Source organism: Mytilus californianus, unplaced genomic scaffold (genome assembly GCF_021869535.1).
Source record: "Mytilus californianus isolate M0D057914Y unplaced genomic scaffold, xbMytCali1.0.p SCAF_4, whole genome shotgun sequence".
Taxonomy (NCBI): Eukaryota; Metazoa; Mollusca; class Bivalvia; order Mytilida; family Mytilidae; genus Mytilus; species Mytilus californianus.
This window is the reverse complement of record NW_026262690.1, coordinates 72,079,308-72,103,245: the sequence shown is the minus strand read 5'-3', so window position 1 is coordinate 72,103,245 and position 23,938 is coordinate 72,079,308. Positions and strand designations below refer to the sequence as shown.

Sequence of the window (23,938 nt, the reverse complement as noted above, 5' to 3'; positions counted from 1 at the left end):
AAATGGCAATTGTAACTCAATTCAAATGAGAAAACTAATGTTGACCTTTGATCGTTTTGCAGTTATCGATTTATTTTTAGATATTCATGTGTGTCGATTTAATCCTGAAATTTAATATTGATCCTTGGATATTCAAGATTTTTTTTAAATTTTGATCCCCAAGTTGACCTAACTTTTGAATTTAACGAAATCGACGTTGCTGTAACGCGAACCGCAAAGAGGTCCTCATAAAGAACTGTGATGTAATAAGCTTGACCAATTTCCCCGTACGCTAATAGAAAAAAGGTACGCTACGATATTTGTATACTGTAACATTCATTTGTTTTTCTGCGTTTCGTAGGATAGCGGAAAGTACTGTCTGAAAGTTTCCGTCATATTGTTTATGTGCCAATGATGTATTATAACAATAATTTGGTAGTAGTCTGTGTTGACAGGAATTATCATTGATAGGCCTAGGTCTCAATTATAAATTAAGTGTTTACAAAACTTTGAATTTTTCGAAATACTAATTAGGTTATCTACCCCAGGAATATACTATTTTAGCTGTTTTTGGCAAAACCTTTCGAAATTCTTGGTTCGCAATGATATTCGACTTCGTACTTTGTTTGGCCTTTTAAAATTTTTTTTATTCAAGCGTCAGTGATGAGCCTTTTGTAGACGAGAGGCTCGTCTGTCGAAGAAAACAAATAATCCTGGTATCTATGATGAGTTTATTTATCGTGACTATATGTTTTGTTATGGTAATACGTTTTTCGCGGGTATGTGAACATGAAAATATTCTATGTTATCTTTCTAGCTGAAGACATCGTACAACAAAAATTTCGTTTTAGTATTAATTTCTATATTGTCACATTCAGATGAGTTTGGCATCATTAGCCAGAAACGGTTCATGCATTGCTCCGAGATTCAGTTTTCACAAAATATTTGGTTTTTCCTGAGCGGCGAGTTTCCGTTGATGGCGGGTATATGTAATATGATATCAAATTCAAAATCAATGGATTTGTTTCGAAACTAAATAGATTTTAACTACAATGGTTCCTGAATGTTTATTTTGCTTTTACCAAATTGTGTAATTTACATTGAGTAGATACTATCATTGTGATTTAATGACGTTTGTATATTTTGAGGCTACTTTATTAATGTATTGTAAATGACTTAAAATTTGATAAAATGCCAGCTCCATTCTGTGTGTACGTCAAAATTTAAGTTATGGTTCATAGACGTCTAATCAGACTACACGAATATCGCATGTTTATAAGTACACCTCCATTATTATAGTGAAATTGCTGATTACAGGATAAAAAAGATTATGTAATGGATTTTCAGACATGCGTACAACAAAAACATAACGTGTATATACTTTATTAGGTTCAAATGTTGAGGTACAAGTTAACAAACATGGAAAATACAATTAAATGCAAACATTGGTTTCAAAACATATTAATGTGATAATAAATCGCCATTATAACATATAGAAATACATAAATAGTAACTGCAAGAATACAATATTTGGACATCTTTCAATTTCACATGCAACTATCCCTAATGCCTAATATATCACCACACAGACAAAATAACAGTGAGTACATAGGCGTGGAATTCGTAGAACCCTTACACATAAAAATATCAAACGATAAAAAAAGATTAATGGTATAAAACATAAATAAATATTAAAAGACATTTTAAAAATAGATAATTTTTTTTCAACCATAAATAATATTTTGATTTGTTGATTGTCGCCATTCACACATAAAAATTACAACACACATAAACAATGATTTGATTACACATTTGTTGCATACTAAACATTCTTAATATCCAAGGAAATTGACATTCTTTTGCAAACAGGACAAGTTCTCTGTTTCTCTGTAAGCCATGGTTTTATACAGTGTATATGAAATTCTGAAAAGGAAACACAATCTAATTATTCTTTTATATGATCACGTTATAAATATCTGACGCCGGACTTATGCAAGTTCCATTGGTGGATCCAGGGGGGTGTTCCGGGGGTTGGAACCCCCTTTTTTCGATTTGAATTTTTTTTTTTTTTTTTATTATGTGAACGTTTCATGGTGTTCCAAGAGTTTGAAACCCCTCTTTTTAAAATGTCTGGATCCGCGGCTGAGTTCGTAAAAAATTTATACAGACAAGTTCTTGTCATAGCACACGTGCATCGTTTTTATTTTCTTTTTCAACGCGACATTGTTATCATGTCATTCATGTTGAATATATGAGAATATAATTTGCAATTGTTAACTGTGTTTTCTTTATGATATTAGCATTCCTGAAAAAGAACTAACAAGAAAGCATTTACAGTAATTCAGCTATAGAATAAACAATGGAACCGGAAATGTGTAAAAGAGACAACAACCCGACCAAAGAACAGAAAAACAACCCAAGGCCATCAAAGGGTCTTCAACGCAGCGAGAAAATCTCGCACCCGGAAGCATGCTTCAGCTTGTCCCTAAACAATGGTGTATACGACATGTAGTTCTCCATTTTACTATGATTTGAAAATTTACAAAAATAAAGAATTCTAGGTATAATCTCATATAAACCCACTCTAATGAAATATTCCTGATCAGAAATTATTTATTACAAGATAAAAGCATCCGAGTTATTTAGATTTATGACACAATGGAACAATTCAGAAATTCAACTTTCGCCGCCGTTAAATTACCTACCATGTTCACACGGTAATATCCATATCTTATCTTTCTCAACAAAATCGTCTAAACACACCGGACAAGTTTCGTATCTGTGGTCTGTAACAGAAAACGGTACAGGTTTTAAAAATGAGACAAAATATACCAAAGGACAATCAATAATCATTAGTCAATGAAAAACAGACAATACTAGTATATATGTAATGTACATGGCAAAAATGAAAAAAACGTCGAAAAGACAAACAGCAGTCTACAAAACGCTACTCTGAAATCTGAAGACTGAACAACACGAACCCCATTAAAACTAATTATTTTTAAACATCTTAAATAGTTGAGGGCATGATTAGTTTTTTTTTTACCCAACCTTGGCCTGTCCTATGATAATCAAAACAAAAAAATAAGTAAAATAAGAATGACGATTCAAATCTTATATCGAAATTGTTTTTCTTTCGTCATCAAATTACTAATTTGACTATAGAATTTCACATAAATATTTTATTAACTCTAAATGTTTTCTATTACATTACTGATTTGTTTTTAAATAATGCACCATATAACAAATGCTATTAATACGATATGGACTTTTTTTTGCCTTTATAATTCTTTTTTTGTAAATTTCTCATTGGCGTATACTAAAAATAATGTTTTAACCTTGTATAAATATATATGTGTCATCATAATCAAAATTATTGACACACTTAAATAGCAATTATCGACGGTCAGATTAAAAGATAAAAATAGAGAACAAAAAAACTAGTTTACGGACCTTTTGTAAATTTTGTCATTCTAATGGGACTTTCGTGGGCTTCTTTTCTGTTTGTTTTTACACATTTAGGAGTTCTTAGAGTATTTGTAGAGGTTCTTCTTCTTTGGTCGTACTTCTGAAATAGAAAATATTGATATTTATTTTTCATTTACCTTTTTCCTCTGTAAGCAAAATTATGCTTTCCAATTTTAATTTGTATCAAAGACAAAAGAAAGAGGAAAGAAGGATAGTCGTCAACAGAAAATGGTGTTTTTATTTTCAGTCCGTTATATTGGTTATATATATTGGTACAGTTATAAGGTTTCGTATATTTTCTCTTTAGTTTTATCGATTAGAGTTTGATAAGGACACATAGAACTGATTTTATGAATATCTATTGAACGAATTTCTTTAAAATGCCAATAAAGGCTTCGCAATAAAACGTTATCTTTATGGTTTCAACTTACATGTTTATGATTTTCATCCACGATTTTTAATCTCTCATTTCCCATAGAAGGATTTTTTCAGAGTCACTTTGAGTGTGTTACGTTTATACTTTCAATCCTGATTACTTCAGACTTTTCCAGAGAAAAAAAACTCATGAAATTAGAAGAAATGTATTGATTGAAACATGACTTGGACACAATGTTGAACGACCGTTTACACATGGCTTGCCTTTCAAATAAACCTAGACTTGTTTTTACATTTTCAAGCCATACAAACTCTTTGTCGGCTACTGTTTTAATTACAACGTAAGGCTTTTACCCAAATGGAAAGAATTAATGACCAAAATGGAAACATAATGGTCTATAAACTGATTTTTAGAAAGTAGGTTGCACACAGCATCAGGTTATACAAAATTAGGATTGTTGATTGAAATCATAATGACCAATGAGAAGACGAAAATGTTCATTAATGTCGTGTTTAAAGTTATTTTAATCTTAAATGCACTGAAAAGAATTTTAATTTAGATTAATTTGGGTGATTTTAACAGATCCCATTAAATACTAGAAGTTTCTAAAAATGTCTATGACTATAAAAACATGAGCTAGAGCAGTTAATAAATCCAATATATAACTATTTATGCCTTCCTATTGACACTTTTATTAATTACCGACCGATGACTGATTTCATCTAAAAACTATACTATAAACGAAACCATAATAGCAGGACATCATATAATAATCATAGTTCGTAGAGGTTTGAATCCCGCACATGATATGTGCGTTCGACTCCAGTTTTGAATTTTTGAATAAAAATGATTAATTAATGAGAATTTACAGGTAATGAGTGATAAAGTAAAGTGACAACTGGTTTTGCTTCGTAAAACTGTTAACACTTTTCTCGTGGATTTTCTTTTGTTTGGACAGCCTTTCATACTATAGTGTTATTAACTGGCTGTTTCTGTATTGGCCCTGTTATAGATTCGAGGCTAGCTGTATTGGACCCGAGACTCGAAGAGTCGAGGGCCAATACAGCTGACCGAGATTAACTGGCTGTTTCTGTATCGGCCCTGTTATAGATTCGAGGTTAGCTGTATTGGACCCGAGACTCGAAGAGTCGAGGGCCAATACAGCTGACCGAGAATCTATAACAGGGCCAATACAGAAACAGCCAGTTCATAACACTTTTGTTAAATGATTTTAATTCTTTTAATTAGAATAAACTTAGAAACTTACCGTGAAGAAGATACAGAATTTCATATCTGAACTTGTCTTTTCGCATTCACGTCTATGGATTTTTTGTCAACATTTTCTGTCAGTCAGATGTAATTTCTGATTTCTCGTCCAAGTACTTAATATTATGCTATTACAATTCATTTTATCTAGCAAATAAAAGTAGCTGGGAAGAATAAATCAGACAGTTTCTATTCTTACTCTTGAATCGTCTGCGTTCTAATGATTGATCAACGGAAATAAAACAGTGTCAATAATCGAAAGTCGTACTTGAAAAGGCTGTGAAATATTTCCGTTTAAAGACGTCAAGACGTTACAAAATACTGAACATAATTTTTTTTAAAACTTTTTATTTTATGATTTTAAGTTAAAAAAATATAATACAAATGTCCAAAGTTAAGTAAGGCACAAGAAAATTGAAACCGGAAGTGAACGTCCCGTATTAGCCCATGGGCCAATACGGCTTTTTTCCGTATTGGCCCTGTCCGAAAAGCAATATCAACTCTTTATTTATATCGATAGGGCAACGTCATCAGTATTGCACATGATGATTTATCCGTATTAGGGCTTATTTGCTCATATCCTTTAATAATAGCTAATTTAAAACTTTTCTTATTAGTCTCACACATACAATGAACTGTATCGGAGCAACTTTTAGGCAAATATAGACGAATATTTCAACACTGCTTATGAAGTAAATTTGCTGACAGTTCGTGTTGGGCAATGCTTAAATTTATAATATGTAATGTTCTACTTTGTTTGCCTGTGCATTAATCTTGTTAAGTTTGGTTTGTTTTGTTTTAGAATTGCTATTTAGGGTTTTTTCGTGTTCGCCATCGTGTACTGTGTTTAGAATTTCCAAAGTTATACATTTATTTCCCGTGCCGGAGGGAGATATGAAGATTTGTTCACCCAAGAATATTCATATTTCACGAGGGCTCTGCCCGAGGGAAATATAATTTTTCGAGGGTGAGCAAATCTTCATATCTCCCGAGGCAAAGGGAAATGAATGTTTTATTCCACTGACTATGCTTTGTTTACTATCAATACATTTAACATTATTTTGAATACATTTTTTTCTTATCCGCTTGTTTTTGTAAGTCAAACTAAACACGACATACCCATTGATAAACAGTAAGGATCAAAATTTAATTATAAGTCTTTTTGTTTTATCGTCTGAAATAAATTTGAACATGATAATGATTTTTGCTATCGCTATTTTAAGAAGAATAAGAAGTTCAAAACGTTATGTACATTAACCGCGCGTAACGTCGCACGAAGTAATCCCGACATTTCAGAGGGGAATATGATCCTCAGAATGGAATATGAAGATTTGTTCAATGACACGTGGGATAGTCTCAACCAATCAAATATTGATTAAACTATCAATATGTTTAAACAGTGGAATAATAAGAGTTATCTACAATATGTTACTTTTTTCCACATGGAACAACTAAGCAAAAATACATTCATTGCACTTGAATTCAGAATGAACAGATGTGTAATGACTAATTAACAAATGTGTAGTTACTTTTGAATAGTTGCTGTCTGGACTTTTCTAGTTATAAAATCAAAGTGAAACGCTAAAAACATTTTTAAACACAATACGTATTTTGTTTATAAAATAAAAAATGATTATTCGTTTATAGCCTTATTTCGATTAATTTTTTCACCAAAAAAGTAATTCCATTTTACAACGATAATTTTGCTTTGTTACCATATGCATAATGATTTCATTGGACCTGAGTCTAATTTACCACATGAAGAGTCTAAACATGTAGTAATAAAGAATTTTGAGCGTAATCCCTGATAAACTTACAACTTTACAAGTACAGCATACTACTACGAAGACTAAAGGTACTGTCAACACCAGATTTCCCCAAAATACAAAAGCCGGAGGATTCGAATCTTCTGAATCTGAGTCTGAATCAGTAAATGCTTTGCCGTCTTCAATTTGTACCAAGTACCTGTAATTGATAAAGATTTCTTTACAATTTTGAATTAGAATTTTTCTAAATAATCACATTCCATTATTGTATCATAAGGATTCCATCATTTTGATTGTCTAACAACATAACGCGGTGGTTTATAGTTATTTTATAGTAATTTCTTATGTTCTTTTAAAAAGCAACATATATGATGGCTGCCCGTGCTTTATTTAAGAACTGAATGCTTTTTTGTATTTTCATTTGGATGTAAATGCGTTAAGCGAAGCCAATTCCGCGCTTCATACTAAAAATGTGTGCACGATCAACTCTTTTACAGCCTTATAATATTACAAACGAGAAGCTTACAATTCTTTTAGTAACATTTTAATGCTGCAACCATGAAATTACGATACTTTACGAAAATTTCCTTTGATCTTACTGACTGATAATTTCCTTTCTCAGCGGAGTTGAGTGATATAAAAATTATCGCTAGAAACTAAGGGGCACGTGTCGTTGATAATGAAATTGGCATGAAATTGACAATGTAGTCATAGGTAAAATAGCGATAAACAGATTATAATTGGTCATCTCAACTCGATTGCTTTTCTCGCTTACTGCCTAATATTTGTTAAGATTATGGACATGACTTGATACTCGAAAATATTAGGTCACGTATCAGTGCAAGGACGTCGCGTGTTCATGTCCATCCGCGTCAATTTATCAATGAAATGCACGCGACTACATTCATACAACCGAACAACTATGAAAACGTTTAGTACGCGTAAAAGTAGTTTTACTAACTAACTCATTTATTTCATATTCTCAACCAATAAAAAACATTTTGTAAAGACAAATTGACGATAAAAAGAATAGTTGCATTTTATTTTTTGAAACTGACTTCATCAGTTCGCCTTAGCGGGATCGCTTGATATTCTTGCTGAATAAGTCAGTATCAAAAGCAAAAATGCCATTATTATTATATATTTATTGAGAAATACAACTAGATATTGGAATGCCTCGCGATTTATTTTAGCCAATCAAAAGTACGGATTCTTTTGATACATACATGTAATGTAATTATGTGATAATACTCCAACAATGCGTAGGAATATGTAAAACAAAACAAACAATTATCTAAGTTTAACTGGTAATTTCCTAGTTTTTAAGCATTAAAAAACTATTAGAATAATATAATGCTTCCGCTTTGATACAATACACGCTTCGGTCATAAATTTAACACCCCATAAAACTACAAAAAGAACTATTCATTTCTAAATACAAATACACAGTACGTTTGTTTGAGCTTAAGGTTGGTTTGTTGGACTCGTTCAAAACTTACCAGTAATGCACGTGTAGATTTCAATTGATTTGTAAAAGGATGTTTTCAATTAAGATCAGTGGAAACCCATTTCAGAATCATGGCATGCAAATTAAATGTTTGACATAAACAAAATTGACCCATGTTTCATGTTCGATATTTTGAATAAAAAACATGATGCACTCTGAGGCATTGCTTACTAATGGTACCCTCGCTATAAGTATGATATACTCATATGAAGCTTGATGCCAAATTTCAAGAGGCTCTTATTCCGTAGTTCGTGAGTCAAAAGAGACACACATTTGTGTTTTAGAATATATAATTATTTGAGTAACAGAAAATTGACGAATGACGGATGTGAAAACGCATCACACGGTAAAGCATGTGTGTTTCTATGTTGTGATGTTATACTATTGTTTCAGAAAAGGGAGAAGGTTTGGTACCATTAAAACGTTTAATCCCGCTGCAAATGTTTGCTACTGTCCTAATTCAGGAATCTGATTACAGTAGTTGTCGTCTGTTTATGTAGTTCATACGTGTTTCTCGTTTCTCGTTTTTATATAGATTAGACCGTTGGTTTTTCCGTTTGAATGGTTTTACACTAGTAATTTTTTGGGGCCCTTTATAGCTTACTGTTCGGTGTGAGCCAATGCTCCGTGTTGAAGGCCGTACCTTGACCTATAATGGTTTACTTTTATAAATTGTAACTTGGATGGAGAGTTGTCTCATTGGCACTCATACCACATCTTCCTATATCTATTTACATGAATCTTGATACTAATTTTCAGAAAGTTATATACGGTTGTAGTTTCTGGGTAAAGCAGTATACCCTCTCGGTCGGAGCGGAGTATAATAAACTCAGTTACTTTGTCTCTATTTTGACACTTTAAACAATATATTGATACTGTAAATTCATACTTCGATCAAAAAATATTCAAACTTGGATTTAACTTTTCAAGAACTCCAAGCGTTATTTACAAAGTTTTTGGAAAATACACTAATACTCCGCGAGTTATAACTTATAATCAAAAAGAAACTGAACAATACATTTACCAAAAAAACATAAAAGTAAAAATGTTGCCTGTAGAACGTTGTTTTTTATTTTGTTTAAACATGTATGTCTTTGTTTGATTTTTAAACATTATCAAAAGACTTGGATTTGAACAAGACTGGTTAGAAAGAAAAGCCTTCATAAATGATCATGACTTAATAATTCAGTGTCGAGAGTCTTTGAAAAGTCAATACAAACCTTGAACTATTTCTAACATCATTTCTGAGATCATAATCTCTTAATGATATTCCATCTTTATATGAAATGAATACAGATGGAATAGTAATATTCTTGCTGTTGTTTCCTGTAAGAATTATGAATAAGTATACATTAAACCATTTATAGCACGAGAGTATGTAAAAAAGAAGTGAAAAAAATAGAAATAATTAAGATATCCCTTTAACTTTATCAATTCAATTATTTAACTCTTTAAATTTCAATTTGAACAAAATAAAAAGTATACCACAGTGTTTAAAAACGTTAATTGTAAATCAAAAACAAAACAACAATATCATATAACTACTAAAAACTAACTCTATTTTATTGGTCCTCGACTATATCAAAATAGGAGCGCAATCTTGTTTTAATAGAATTTCTAAAAATTATCAGATTCTTTTATTGTTTAGAAATTTCATATCATATTCGCACTCATTTTAATTAGTTATTATTAATTATATCTTGGGCTGATATGGGAGTTTCGGGATGATATAGACAAGGACATGTTATTATCTATAAAACATCTTAAATTAAAAATATATTGTGGCAGTAAGCAATATGTACTTCAAAGGAAAAAAAAATATTAGAATTCTTATGTTACAAATCCTCTTGATTGATTATTCAGTATTTATTCAAACAAATAAAATTGAGAATGGAAATGGGGAATGTGTCAAAGAGACAACAACCCGACCATAGAGCAGACAACAGCCGAAGGCCACCAATGGGTCTTCAGTGCAGCAAGAAACTCCCGCACCCGGAGGCGTCCTTCAGCTGGCCCATAAACAAATATGTATACTAGTTCAGTGATAATGGACGTCATACTAAACTCCAAATTATACACAAGAAACTAAAATTAAAAATAATACAAGACTAACAAAGGCCAGAGGCTCCTGACTTGGGACAGGCGCAAAAATGCGGCGGGGTTAAACATGAGTCCATTAGTGACGACCTTCTTTTATTCATGTCTCTATCTGAAATTTAAGGATAAGTCCTAATCGACGACAAGGTATCACACAGGAGCGCATTTATTGGTTGACGTCTAGTTTCTAATCCGAAGACATTATCAAATCTATAAACCAACAGTGATTCTCAATTTTAAAAATATGACAACATGTGAAATTTTAGGTTAAAATACAGACAAATCTGTCCAATTGAAACATGACAGACGTTTAACGACAAAATATAAAAAACTGATAAAAAACTAAATCAAACACAACAGAAACTAAACTAAGAACCGGTGGTGGAAATTAAGTTCTCCAACAATCTAAAGTTTCTGCTCCACAATTTAATACTTGCATGAAAATGAAGGAAAAAAAATGCCTTCTAGATTTCGTGCATCCGAAGCGGTTTTCTAGATTTATCTTCACTAACAACGGTCAAACCTAGAAAAAATCGAAAGTTAGGATGCTTACATACGCTATAACGTTAGCTGTATGACCAAAAAGGACCTTAACAAAATCGCCAAATTTATCTAAGGTCAAATTTGCCTGAGGAAGTTGGAACCTTAGTTTTTTAATAATTTCTTGATTTATCAATAGGAAATTTTCTTCTTGCATGCTGCTCATAAGAAGTGACCGTATTATTGGCTGATGGTAGTATCCATGATGGTCATAGCATGGTCGTATAATGACACGCATAACTGTTGATTGATTACGATTCATTGAATTTTCGGTCCTCAATGCTCTCCAACTTCGTACTTTATTTTGGCCTTTTTAACTATTTCGATTCGAGCGTCACTGACGAGAAACACGCGTTTGGCGTACACAATTTTAATTCTGGTATCTATGCTGAGTTTATTGAAAGGTATAATTGGACTGGATAAATACACCGTCCCCTATCAATTGACGCTGAGTATAAATATTTAACCTACCTGACACTCCATTGGCTGTCATTTCAAATACCGAATTACCCATTGTTGCGTTATTGTGTACTACTACTGCATTGTAATGTAGTTTCTGTGCAGCGAGTACCTATATGCAAAGACATTAAATACAAAATTAAAATTTCGGTTTTTTTTCAATTTTTCTTTTGCATTTAAACGCGTACGATTTCTCATAATGTCGACTAATAAAACATAATAAGAAGCAAATTTTGCAGATATTTTAAGTCAAACACTGTAATTATTATTATTTAAAGTTTTACCGATCTAATATTCAATCAATGTCAAATTCATAAGCCTGCCTTAATCGATATCTCAATGCAGATCAAAATAAAGCAGGAAAATGGACAGGTACGGCACGCCCAATTAACACGATAATGGGAATACATGAAACGGACATAGATTTATCGATTTATATATTACATGTAAGGGTTCAAAAAAGCATACAAATATCATATTTGAGTAGAACGTATATATATGAGACTGACCCATTCTAGATATTCTCAGGCTAATTGACCCACATCCAGAGGTCAGACGTAGTAAAGATTTAGTTTTCATCAATCATGCATATAAATTAAGGAAGTCTATATCGATCACTTTATCCTATAAAATGTCATTTTTTAACGTTTTCTTTTTATATTCTTGTTGAAATATTAGTAAGAGCTATTTCGAATCGATTATTTGCTTCGAGCTGACTATAATTATCCATACCAAAGAAAAAGTCTTACCAGGAAAGCCGTATATAAGAGTTAACTGAAACTTGTTTAATATTTGAAGTAATTTCAAAAGGGAGAATAAATTGATGATTTCTGGTAAAATTGCTAAGGATGCCAATGTTGTAAAAAATAAGCACTCAAGTACAAGAAATCTTATATTTATTTCAATTGTTCTAGATTACAAAATATATATACTTGCTTTGAAGAGGATTTTTTTTTATAAGCTTATACTGATATTACTAGAATTTTCAATATGGTGAGGTCCATTTCACCTTGTTGTGTGAAAAAAATCAGATAGACAAGTCCATAAATTTCCATAAACTGAATTTGAAAATATTTGTTCGGTTAGATATATTTTCATTTCTATCATATAGTGCAATTTTTTTTATACGAAACATGTTTTTTCATGTTAAGAATTAGTCTGGAATTTTCAATTTTGTAAATACTATATTTTCGTATTCATATTATTAAGAAAACAAATTTCAATTTTTGAAAAAAAAACATGAAAAGTTGTGTTTTCTCCCCGTTTCTGTATCATAATCGTTTACCTCTCTTACATCTCTTTTCATTCATAAAAATAATTTGGGACGACATAAAGAAGCAAACACTTATAAATGAAAAACTATCAATACGTGTATCAGTTACATTTAAAATAACAATAAGATAGCAGCATTAGTAGTACTGTGTACTGACATTAAAACAACCATGGTGTAAATAGCAAATGATGATCAGCCTACTAACCATATTGACAAATTCACAACCTTGTCGCTCCATCAATGCTATCCATACTGTACTGCTGTCGATCCAAGGCGGCGAAGGTTCATAATAGTGGCATGAATCTTTAGAAACTGGTTTCAAATATTTCAGGAACCCCTAGAATATACATGTATATGATATTATAAAAAATGTACTTTGGAAACTATTTGAATGTTTAAATGTAGATGACTAATGTACTGTAGTGTTTTGCGGACTATTGCTTAGTTCTTCTTAATTACACTAATTCGAAGATCATGTATCCGATACAAAGTTATACGTATTGAAATTCTAAAGTTTTTGCTGCTTTTAATTTTCATTAAATTTGAGACATTAAAATTAATCTTGGGTGTTATTATATATAGCTTCTTATTAATTGAACCGCCTCGGTGGTCTCGTGGTAGCGTGTTCGCTTCGAGTGCGGGAGATCGTGGGTTCGAAACCAAAGACTTTAAAAATGGTAATTGCTGCTTCTCCGCTAAGCACGCGGCATTAAGGAGTAAGAGCAAAGACTGGTCGGCTCGGAGTCAGAAGAATTTTTGTCCGGGTAAGGTGACCAGGGGCGTAGCTACCTTCTTAATAAAGTGGAATCACAAACTAAAGGGTGAGGGGTCTGGGGCCGCCTAAGGCCCCTAGTAGGTCTAGGGCAAAGCCCTGGTAGGGGGCCAGGGAGGTGAAGCCACCCGGAAGCTCCGCATATATAGCGTTTCAAAACAATCACAACCGAAATAAAACGTGGACATTTTTGTTGTGGTTTTTTGGTCAACTATTTGTTTAACTTCGAGTCGAATGAAGACTTAACATTGTCGCTTGCGTTTTTTGTACGTGAAAGCTTTTAAAATCACGGAGATTTGTTCTTTATGCTAGTATTTGTATTGAGCAATGTAGATTTTTAAAAAAACAAACAATAAACATAAACACAATACTATATGTGGAGTTTCTGTTAGTATAAACATCATGGATACAAAATACTTGGTGGACACATTCTCATATATTTTGTTTAACATATGTATTTAGATGTTTAAAAATTTTGTGGGTAAACTCTACAAGAGAGAGATGGGAATTTCGAATTTTACGTAGTTAGGAATATTCGAAGTTGAAATTAATGAACTTTTCAGAGGAAATGGCACTTTGATCACGATCTTTTTCATGATCTGCATTTTTAATTAGCCAGCTAATTAACAAATTCATATGCATTCCACCAGTTGTATGGCAATATCTAGATGTTAACAGTGAAGATACGTGTAATAAAAGTTTGGTGTATCTTTCGAACAAGAATCAGCAGTTTAGTGTCCTACTCGGACAGACAGTTCTTTTTAAAATTAAATGACCTAATAGTCCAGTAAAACAAGTTAAAATTAACAATTTATTTAAATGGTTTTACAATCAACCATTCGTATAGCCGGCCCATATAGAAACGACTAGAATTATCGAATCTATATAAAAGATTTTTTTTTGTAAAATAAATAAAAACGTAAAACATGTACTGGAAAATGTGTACTTTTTTTTTTAATAACAGCAGTTCCAACTTCTCATCTACTAGTATACGGAAACTATTGATTGATTGAATGGTTATTAATGTCCGGTAGCAAATATTACATGCACACAGGAGAGATACGTTGACGTGATGTGAAAATGAACTATTCGTGTTGTCTAGACCTACATACTTAGTCAATATTGAACTAGTTCACAAGGTAACAGTCATTATTCCCGGATCGATACGAGTTGAAGAGTCTTCATTCTAGTAAGATGTGTGCTTTGGGGCGAAGCGGAAAATAATAATTTTCTAAGATTTTTGGTAACCCTAAAGGGATTATGTTTTTTTTTGCACTCAAAGCGAGTATACGGTATGGTTGTGGTACCAACAACTATGTAGCTGGTATTTTCTAAACAATGCCCGCAATATAAAAAGTTCCTCTAAGTTTACACCAGTTGTATGTATTTATCGTACACATACATGTCTTACAGGGTTAAAATGCATACATAGAAAGACCAATTCCTATATGTTAACTTTGTCCCTCACTCTCTCTCTCTCTCTCTCTAGCTACGCCCCTGGTGACATGTCTTCCTGCAAACTTTTACCTTATGAACTAGCACGTTCAAATTCCGGCTCAGCGCGTCGGTCTAGTACAAAGCAGGGTTAATATTCATATTACATTAACATGTTCTCGTCCTGAGTATGCATATTATTTGCCGCTGGACGTTAAGGGCATACGATACAGTTACAGGGGAGGTAATGTCGTTGCTAACGTAAATTGTTATTTTCGACGCGTCAAACTGTGACTTATCGGGAAAAAATGCAGTTTTCAACTGATTTTTATCATTCAAACTGATATAACTTGAAAACGAGTTCATGGACCCCTCGTTTTTAGAATGACATTTGGTTTGATTACGTTTGAAGATTATGTGTACCAATTTTCATGAAAAAGTCAATAGTGCAATTTTTTTTAAATTTGATAAATATACAGCAAAAAATGACGTGTTTTTTCTACATTCATGAATATTTGATAAATATGAGTTATTTGTAAAAATAAAATTGACAAATTTATAGAACATTTATTTAAAACAGAAATTACAAATAATTTAACAAAAAACAGCTTGAGTTAAGTATTTCGGTCGAAAGGAAAAATACATCCACAAATCCGAATTTTGAGGAAATATCTGAAATTTCAACCTCAATTTACTCAAAAAGTAGCACATGAGGGTATATTTTTTATTACATATTTGATTTAATCAGGTAAAAAAATAGCCTATATGCAATTTTCAGCAAATTTTCATTATGGGATCAAAACTGTATCGTATGCCCTTAAGCAGCCATCCATCATCATCATCTTATTAATTTGAATAATAAAATAAACTGTATACATTGCACAAGGTCATGTTTTTCTCTGACTGTTAATGACGTCATTACAATAAATCCATTGGATGTTGGATGTGTACTAATTGATATTTTAGTCTTAGATGTATTTTTTTTTATTAGTTGTTAACTAGCTGTCAGTAGCTGCGAGAACTCTCAGATCTGTACTTAGTGTCTTTTTTGTTGTGGGGATGTATAAGTACTCTGCCACGTCCACTGTGTGTTTTTCTTAGATGCATTTCTATTTGTATCCATTTAATGAGTTAAGCCCTTTTCAACTCATTTTTATAGTTTGTTCTTATGTTGTACTGTTACACCACTGTCCTAGGTTAGGGGTGGGTTGGCGCCTTCAAACTAGTTTAACCCCGCCACATTTTGTATGTGCCTGTCCCAAGTCAGGAGCCTGTAATTCAGTGGTTGTCGCTTGTTGCCGTGTAACATATTTGGTTTTTTTTATTATTATTTTGAACATAAATTAGGCCGTTAGTTTTCTCGTATGAATTGACTATGCGTTATGGGCTTTGCTCATCGTTGAAGGCCGTACGGTGACCTATAGTTGTTAATTTCTGTGTCATTTGGTCTCTTGTTGAGAGTTGTCTCATTGGCAATCATACTTCATCTTCTTATTTTTATATAGATATAAGAAGATGTGGTATGAGTGCCAATGAGACAACTCTCCATCCAAGTGACAATTTGTAAAAGTAAACCATTATAGGTCAAAGGACGGCCTTCAACACGGAGCTTTGGCTCACACCGAACAGCAAGCTATAAAGGGCCCCAAAAATTACTAGTGTAAAACCATTCAAACAGGAAAACCAACGGTCCAATCTATATAAAAAACGAGAAACGAGAAACACTTATGAAGCACATCAACAAACGACAACCACTGAACATCAGGTTCCTGACTTAGGACAGGTGCAAACAAATGCAGCAAATTTAAACGTTTTAATGGGCGCCAACCTTCACCCTACCTGAAACAATAGCGTAACATCACAACATAGAAAGACACACTATAAAATATCAGTTGAAATGGCTTAACTCAATCAAAATACATATCAAGAAAAACAATGACAATCTATCTTACCTTGATGCCTGCATCTGGTAAACTTCCACCGAAGCCTGCAGGAATATCGCGAAATGATTCAACAATATCTTCTGAGAAAATCTGCAAAAACAATATTGGTTTAATTTCATGTTTTATTCTTTATGTCGTCCTGAAACGTTATTTAAAAAATTGTTATAGCTAACCATGTATCTTTATGGCACGGCGTTTCGCCTTTCTTTGATCCCAAAAACTATTGGGGTATAGTACTAGTATGAGTCAGAGTCAAGCTGGTCTGGCAGAAGAGAGATACTGGCCTTATCAAGAGAGTTTTCGCGTGGGTCATGATATCCGAGGTAGAGGCAGACATTGTCTCTACTATTCACAGCACCACATACATAACTACCATAGTCTCGCCCAACTCTGGCAGATGGGGTAGACCAGAAAAAGTTTGGCGGCAGAGAAGGTACCTCTGGTACCATAACGTATGTACAGTGTTAAGACTTTCTTTATAACCCAGACGGCAATATCGGGGTATTTGTATAAAGTCTCTGGTCCCCTGCATAGTTTTCATAATGACAAATACATTTTATATATGCAATGTAATTGATAGTTTCTGTTTTTCTGTTGATTAATAAATTACTGTTCTCCACGTTTGACTGGTATTTGATCAAAAGTAGAACGATCATATTTAGGGATTGTTCACATTTCTGTGACGATCAGTTTACGGCCAATCCATATGATCATTAATTCTTGTAATAAGAAACTTTCAGAGTAAGTGTACGGTAAAATTGTAAAAAAAAAAAAACAAACGTAGCATGACAGTAAGTCAAAGATATTGAGAACTAATATTTTTATCATATCACTAGCTGAGTATGTAACTGTCATTCTTTGAGGAAAGTTATATAAATATATATTTTCGACATATAACGAAGTCGTAAGTAAATAAAATTTATTATGGAATTACAAAGTTAAGAATGTTCTAAAGTTGAATGTTCGAAAGTTCACAAATTGTCTTTAAAGTTCAAATGTTCAAAAGTTCACAAACGTCACACGGACACGTAGATCGTATAGTGTATAATTTCGGTCCAGACTAAAATGAATTCTGGTCGTGAATGAATTCCTGCCTACCCAAAAGGGTGGAGACCTGATGGAATCTCCTGTTTTGTTTCTTTCTTAGTATTTATATACGGTCAATCTTCCTGGTCAGTCTGTGTAAGGTTATTAATTTGCTGCAGGATACATGTATCAGCGTAGTTGAAGTCAGAACGGATTGTATAATAAAGTGAAGAGTCTATTAATTAAATACTCATTTGTCTGTATGTAATGAAAAACTGTTACAAATTGTCCAAAGGTGATTTTATTACGGTTGTCAAAATAATTGTAACACCACTTGTATAGTGAACAACATTTTATTACTAGTTGTCCAGCATACAATAATGATAGGGAGATATTTTTCAAGGAGATAAACTGTATCTGTCCCAATTTTATATATCTTTCAAATGAGGCAAAATTTGTTTGGTTATTTACTAATGAAAATTTGTCTATACTTAAATATTTAGGGAGCTATATTATTCCATGTCTAGATGTTAGACGAAATGTTAATTAATGTATGTAATAACAATGACAATGATAATTGTAATGATTTTATAGTTCTGATCCTGCCTGGAATTAAATGTATGTGATTTTTATAGAATGAAGATAATAACATCTGTCTGAACTTTTTAATGTTTCATTTTAATATATAAAAATGTTTTTCTGTTACAAATCATGATGTATTGTTTTATGTGTACATGTTATGCTGCCCATCAAGTGCCCTTGATTGGAATAATAAATATTCTTATTCCCTTAGTCTGTTAATGTAGTACACATTTGTCGTTATGTGATTAAATGATGTTCTAACCCTCATTGTGTTACAAACAACTGTGTACCGATTTACGGAATGTGTCTACCGAGAAACGCCTGCATATTTTCTAAGTATTTTCTTATTTTGGAGTGTTACTCAGTGCTGTTTCAATTTATTTTTAAGTATTCACAGAAAAATGAATATGCTTTTGTTATGTCATGATTACCAGCTAGCTTGGCTGACGCTATTTAAGTATGGATTTCATCACTTCTCCCGTCCGACTGTAATAACCACACTAAAGGATCGTCCTTCTGGTTACAATTGATCCAGGAATACACAGCTATGTTCGAGTGACATTGGTACGTTAAACACTATTTGACGAGTCCTCGTGTGGCCTAGCTCTGATTCAATGTCAACTTTCTGCTCATATATATATACAACATTCACACTTTTATAGTGATATTTTAAATATTCGGCCTCAATTCTGGTTGACTCACTTTGAATAACCACTAAACAGCCAAATTTAACGGACAAACTCGATTTATATAAAAATTCACATGAACAAAATTTGTCAGTGATACAATATATATTTTTGTTTGGTCTCGTCTGAACGCATGTTTTGATTTTTGATTTTGGTTGAACTGTACAATTATAATCAAAATGGGATATCACATCCTAATTTTATGGTAGGTTGTTTAGAAAGCCCATAAATTTAGATACGATCCACGTAAACTCATTGATCCTTAAGTTTGTATAAACTTATATTTAATGAATATCAATTTATCGTCGTAGATAGGTCTTTGGCTATTGTTTTCATCGATACTGACATGTATTTGGTTTTTGGTGAATCAAAGCATTATATGCATATATGAAAACCTAAATCCTGTCTATATTATTGACTTATATTTCGGTATAGCACAAGATCATGCTTTTTCTCAGAATGTTTATGATGTATTTACACTAAATTCATTTGAAGTGTACTGACTGATACCTTAGTCTTGGAGAACCTCATTAACTCATTAGTTGTTATTGGCTTTGAAATAGCTTTCAGTAACTGCAAATCCTCTCACATCGGCACATTATGTCTTTTTGTCTTCATGTTAATTTTGTTTTGTGTTTCGTGCCGATCTGATGAGTCTAGCCATTTCCAACTGACTTTTTAGTCTGTTCTTCTGTTGTCTTGTTACTACACAACGGTCCAGGGCTAGACGAGGATTGAGCGCTCACAAACATGTTTAACCCCGCCACATTTCATGTATGTCTGTTGCAAGTCAGGAGACTGTAATTCAGTGGTTTTCATTCGATGCTGTCTGTCATGTATATTGAACTTTTCATGGTTATACGCTTTTATATTAAAAACAAAAGAAAAAAAGAAAGAAAAAACATTTATTTGACATTATTCCTTAATTACTTGAGGCAAATGTTTCAATATAAAATAAGGAAAGGTGGAATGATTGCGGCCACTGAAACAACTATCCAACAGAGTCAACATGAATCAGATTTAAGAAATAATAGTCTTCGTACAGACTCCAACAATGAGTAAAACCCATACCGTACAGTCAGCTATAAAAAGCCCCGATATGATAAAATGTAAAATAATAAAAAGAAGGCCTGATTTATAAAAAAACAATATACATAACAGACAGCATCGAATGACAACCACTGAATTACAGGTTCCTGACCTAAACAGAAAAAAAAACTACAGTTTATTAATGAAGTGTAACCTTTCGTGGTAACTTGGAAGCGTTGAACAGTAATTGCTTCCGCGAGATAAATGTTAGACTTCACATTAGTATTCATTTAAAATGTAATATTTTCTCGCGGAAGTAATTACTGGTCATTCATACATTTTATCTATTTACTGCACGAAAGTAAATATGTATAATTTAATGGTCCACAATATGACATCGATTGAATTCGGTAACTTGGTAGGTTAAAAGACGTAAAAAAATATCTAATCAACATATTTTCTTGGCAGACGAACTTACATGAACAACATTAACAGAACAGCATACTGGAACAGCCAATATAGATAGGAATATCAAGCCAAACATAACTCAACCCGTAATCATTCTGTTAACTGAAATATAAGAACACGCGTTTTAATACTAGAATTTGACACTTTATTTTGCAATATATCATTAAGACTAAATATGTATCATCTGTCATTTCGGGGTCTTTTATAGCTTATAATACATTTATCTCGTAAATAACAAAATTATGCGGTATAGGTTTTGTTCAATGTTAAAGGCCGTGCGGGCGTTGACCTAGAGTTGCTAACTTACGTCATTTGTCTCATTGATAATCATACCATATCTTCTTATATTTATATCAGTTTTTATTTCGTACATAAACGACAGTGCATCATAATCCTCTAAAGGCTGGTTCGTATAAATATACATGTTTATCTACTACATGTGTTTAAAATTGTAATATATTGTATTTCATGTACATGTACAAAGTTGTTACACAGTACTTTAAAATAAAAATATCTATCTATCTAGTTAGCTTCGTTGATCTCTTAATCTTTTATTTATTCATTGTTCCATCATATAATGTTCATAATATGAAGACTTAGATTGAAAAAAAATTCAGAATTTTTTTTCTATTTACGAGATAAATATATTCCAGTCCTGTTCTATATTAGCAGACTAAATTTGATATGTTTATTTGTCTGATTGTAATATGATAGCGACATAAATCTAATCTATCAAATGAGTTTTCTGATTGAATCTGTAAAAGTTATGTTAAAGGCTAAAAACACTTGGTCGTCTTCAGAACACATTCAAATACTCCATTTTAAAGTAATTTAATCATTCAATGAAATTTGCAAAACAGTTCTTATTTACTTATCAGTTGTTGTGATTCATAACTAGAAATATATAATAAAGACTGAGATGAATATGCTAATTAACATTATAGAAAGTTACTTATGGATACGTCGATTCAGAATAAAAAGACAATTTAATATCCCGTTATTGTATCCTGCCGTTTCTCCCCCGTCGTTATATTCGGTTAGATATAATATGAAACAAATAAACACATATCAATACTTAAGGGCATACGATACAATTTTGATCCCACGGTTATTTTTTACAAAAAATTGCATACAAGCTAACTTTCACCTTGCCAATTCAAATACGTAATAAAAATATACCTTCGTGTGCTAATTTTAGAGATAAATGGGGTCCAAATTTTAGACATTTACTCAAAATTTCGGGTTTGGCTATCCCCAGGCGTTCGTTAATAAGATATTGTTTTAAAAAAAGCCATAATACCGTTAAGACCTCAAAAGTACACACATAGAGCTGTGATACTGTAAGTCTAAACAAAGAAACAATGAAATACATGTTAACAATGGCCCTTCTGTTGAATAAATTCGAGTTAACTTGACCCTATAGCTACCTCCGAAAGATTAACAAACTTTGGGTATTTATCCTAAAAGTGTACAAGAAGGGCATCGTTATCCAAAACCAAATTTTGCGGGAATTACCGTTATATACATGTATTGTCTTTAGAAACACAAATTAATACATTAAGTATACATTATTTACAGTAGCCACTGTTGAGTCGACTAGCACGCTGCTATTTTTCAATATACTGATACACTATAACTTTATACATGTAACAGGAAACATCTGTCAACAGTCTTTTTGTTTAGCATCTACCATAGAGTTAGTGATTTTTCCACAATAAAAAAAAAATAAATGTATACTTGTGTTGACGCATTATGCGATCTGTAAACATGATTACAAAACTATTCAATCCAAGGCTATACAAGTACAATTGTTGATGAGGGGACGACGATTTTTTTGTCTTTTAATTTTTTTTTTGGAGGGGGAGGGCAGAAGGATTTTTAAAATAAATATGCTGGCCTGGTGAGAGATGAAAGTAAATAACCTTGCACAATATAGTTTGAAAATGAATCTTCTACATTACAAAATGCATAAAAATCAGTTGTGTACAAAAGTGAAAATAAAAATTAAGCATGCGTATCAACACATGACAATAAATTGTCTATCCGAAAATCATTCTCCCCCAGCCCCACCAAGAATATCACATGGTCGTCCCCTTACAAAAAAAAAAACTTACCAATGTTTGAGAGTGTAAATCTTGTATATGTTATTACGCAGTAGTTTTACTATGTATCTAGTTATCTTTAGTTATATATTTTATGCTATACCATGATCCCGGAATACGTATGGGGGTTTTACAACAGGACATAAAATGTTACAAAATACTTCCTCCTAGTGTTGTTATAATGTTTGCTTTTCCTCGGTGGATCAGGAAACTTGGAACAGGGAACACGTTCTAAATGAGGATTATATTCAATGTGTTCAGAAATCGTAGAAGTTAAACGATATAACATAAATAACATAAAAATAGTCTTTGTTGAACAATCCGTGTCGGGGAAATTATATATTGGACAACACGGAAATTGCCTTTGAAGTCTTTATAAACCAGGTATAAATATACGCAATACACATGCGCACCAGGTAAAAAATGAAAATGAATATTGACCGAGAATAGGTTAGATATAATTCCATTTGTATTTTACTTCCATTTTCAACAAAAATATATATAAAAAAAGAGGCGCCCTTCCTACACTTCTAGCGTATAATAGCGTTTTGAAATGAATGAGTACTTCAAACGACAGATTTTTTTCCTTGTCTAACATGTTGTCTAACGTGAACATTACATATATTCATATCAGATTCAAATTATTGTTATTAATCATTAAAAAGTTAAAACAAAACAAGTAAATAAACAATCAAAAATTATCTACCGTGAGTGTTAATACATGTATAAATATACATATAAATATACATGTAACGTCGTTTATAATATTACACTCACCCGTTTGTGTGTTTACCTACAAGTTCCAATCGATTGTAAATATGATTATCAATAGTATTATAAAGAATCTACCTTTAAACGGATATATTTATATATGCTTGGTGAACATTTCGTAAGAACAAAGAACGTCATTAAAACTAGAGCTTTTATATCTCAAAATTGCAAGTCATTATTATATGTTGCGAGACTGAACAGTAAAATATAGAAATTAAAAAAAAATATTAGTTTAAATCTCTGTCTCTCTGAAAAAAAAAAATCATCAACAAGGTTATTAGATATGAAATGACGAAATGTGAAGCTTTTAAGAAAATAAGAAATAAATTAAGGATTCTATACAATATATGCTGAAATTTATAATAATTGTAATTAGTCTTTGGTTACTCGAGAC

The 23,938-nt window shown here is 32.1% G+C and overlaps 1 protein-coding gene across 2 annotated transcripts; it reads right to left on the bottom strand.

Annotated features, from left to right (window-relative positions):
- Positions 1 to 1,346: 1,346 nt before the first annotated feature.
- Positions 1,347 to 23,657, bottom strand: LOC127738463 (E3 ubiquitin-protein ligase Godzilla-like). Of its 2 annotated transcripts, none has more exons than XM_052249717.1 (10): positions 23,551 to 23,657; positions 20,682 to 20,773; positions 16,890 to 16,970; positions 12,937 to 13,068; positions 11,471 to 11,570; positions 9,583 to 9,688; positions 6,907 to 7,054; positions 3,433 to 3,547; positions 2,685 to 2,765; positions 1,347 to 1,902 (listed from the first exon to the last, which is right to left on the bottom strand). In XM_052249717.1, the coding sequence occupies exons 2-10, from the start codon at positions 20,745 to 20,747 to the stop codon at positions 1,802 to 1,804; spliced, it is 930 nt and encodes a 309-aa protein (XP_052105677.1). In that variant the 5' UTR covers positions 20,748 to 20,773; positions 23,551 to 23,657; the 3' UTR covers positions 1,347 to 1,801. The 2 variants fall into 2 exon arrangements, with proteins under 2 accessions (XP_052105677.1, XP_052105678.1); XM_052249718.1 differs by lacking the exon at positions 23,551 to 23,657 and adding an exon at positions 22,786 to 22,937.
- Positions 23,658 to 23,938: the final 281 nt, after the last annotated feature.

Excerpts from the sequence above, each read along its gene's own strand:
- LOC127738463 (XM_052249717.1), bottom strand. The coding sequence starts at position 20,747 with ATGTTTGGCTTGATATTCCTATCTATATTGGCTGTTCCAGTATGCTGT. Across the intron at positions 7,055-9,582 it reads GATGTTAGAAATAGTTCAAG|GTACTTGGTACAAATTGAAG; the intron begins GTTTGTATTGAC and ends TATCAATTACAG. Across the intron at positions 2,766-3,432 it reads AATGACAAAATTTACAAAAG|ACCACAGATACGAAACTTGT; the intron begins GTCCGTAAACTA and ends TTTCTGTTACAG.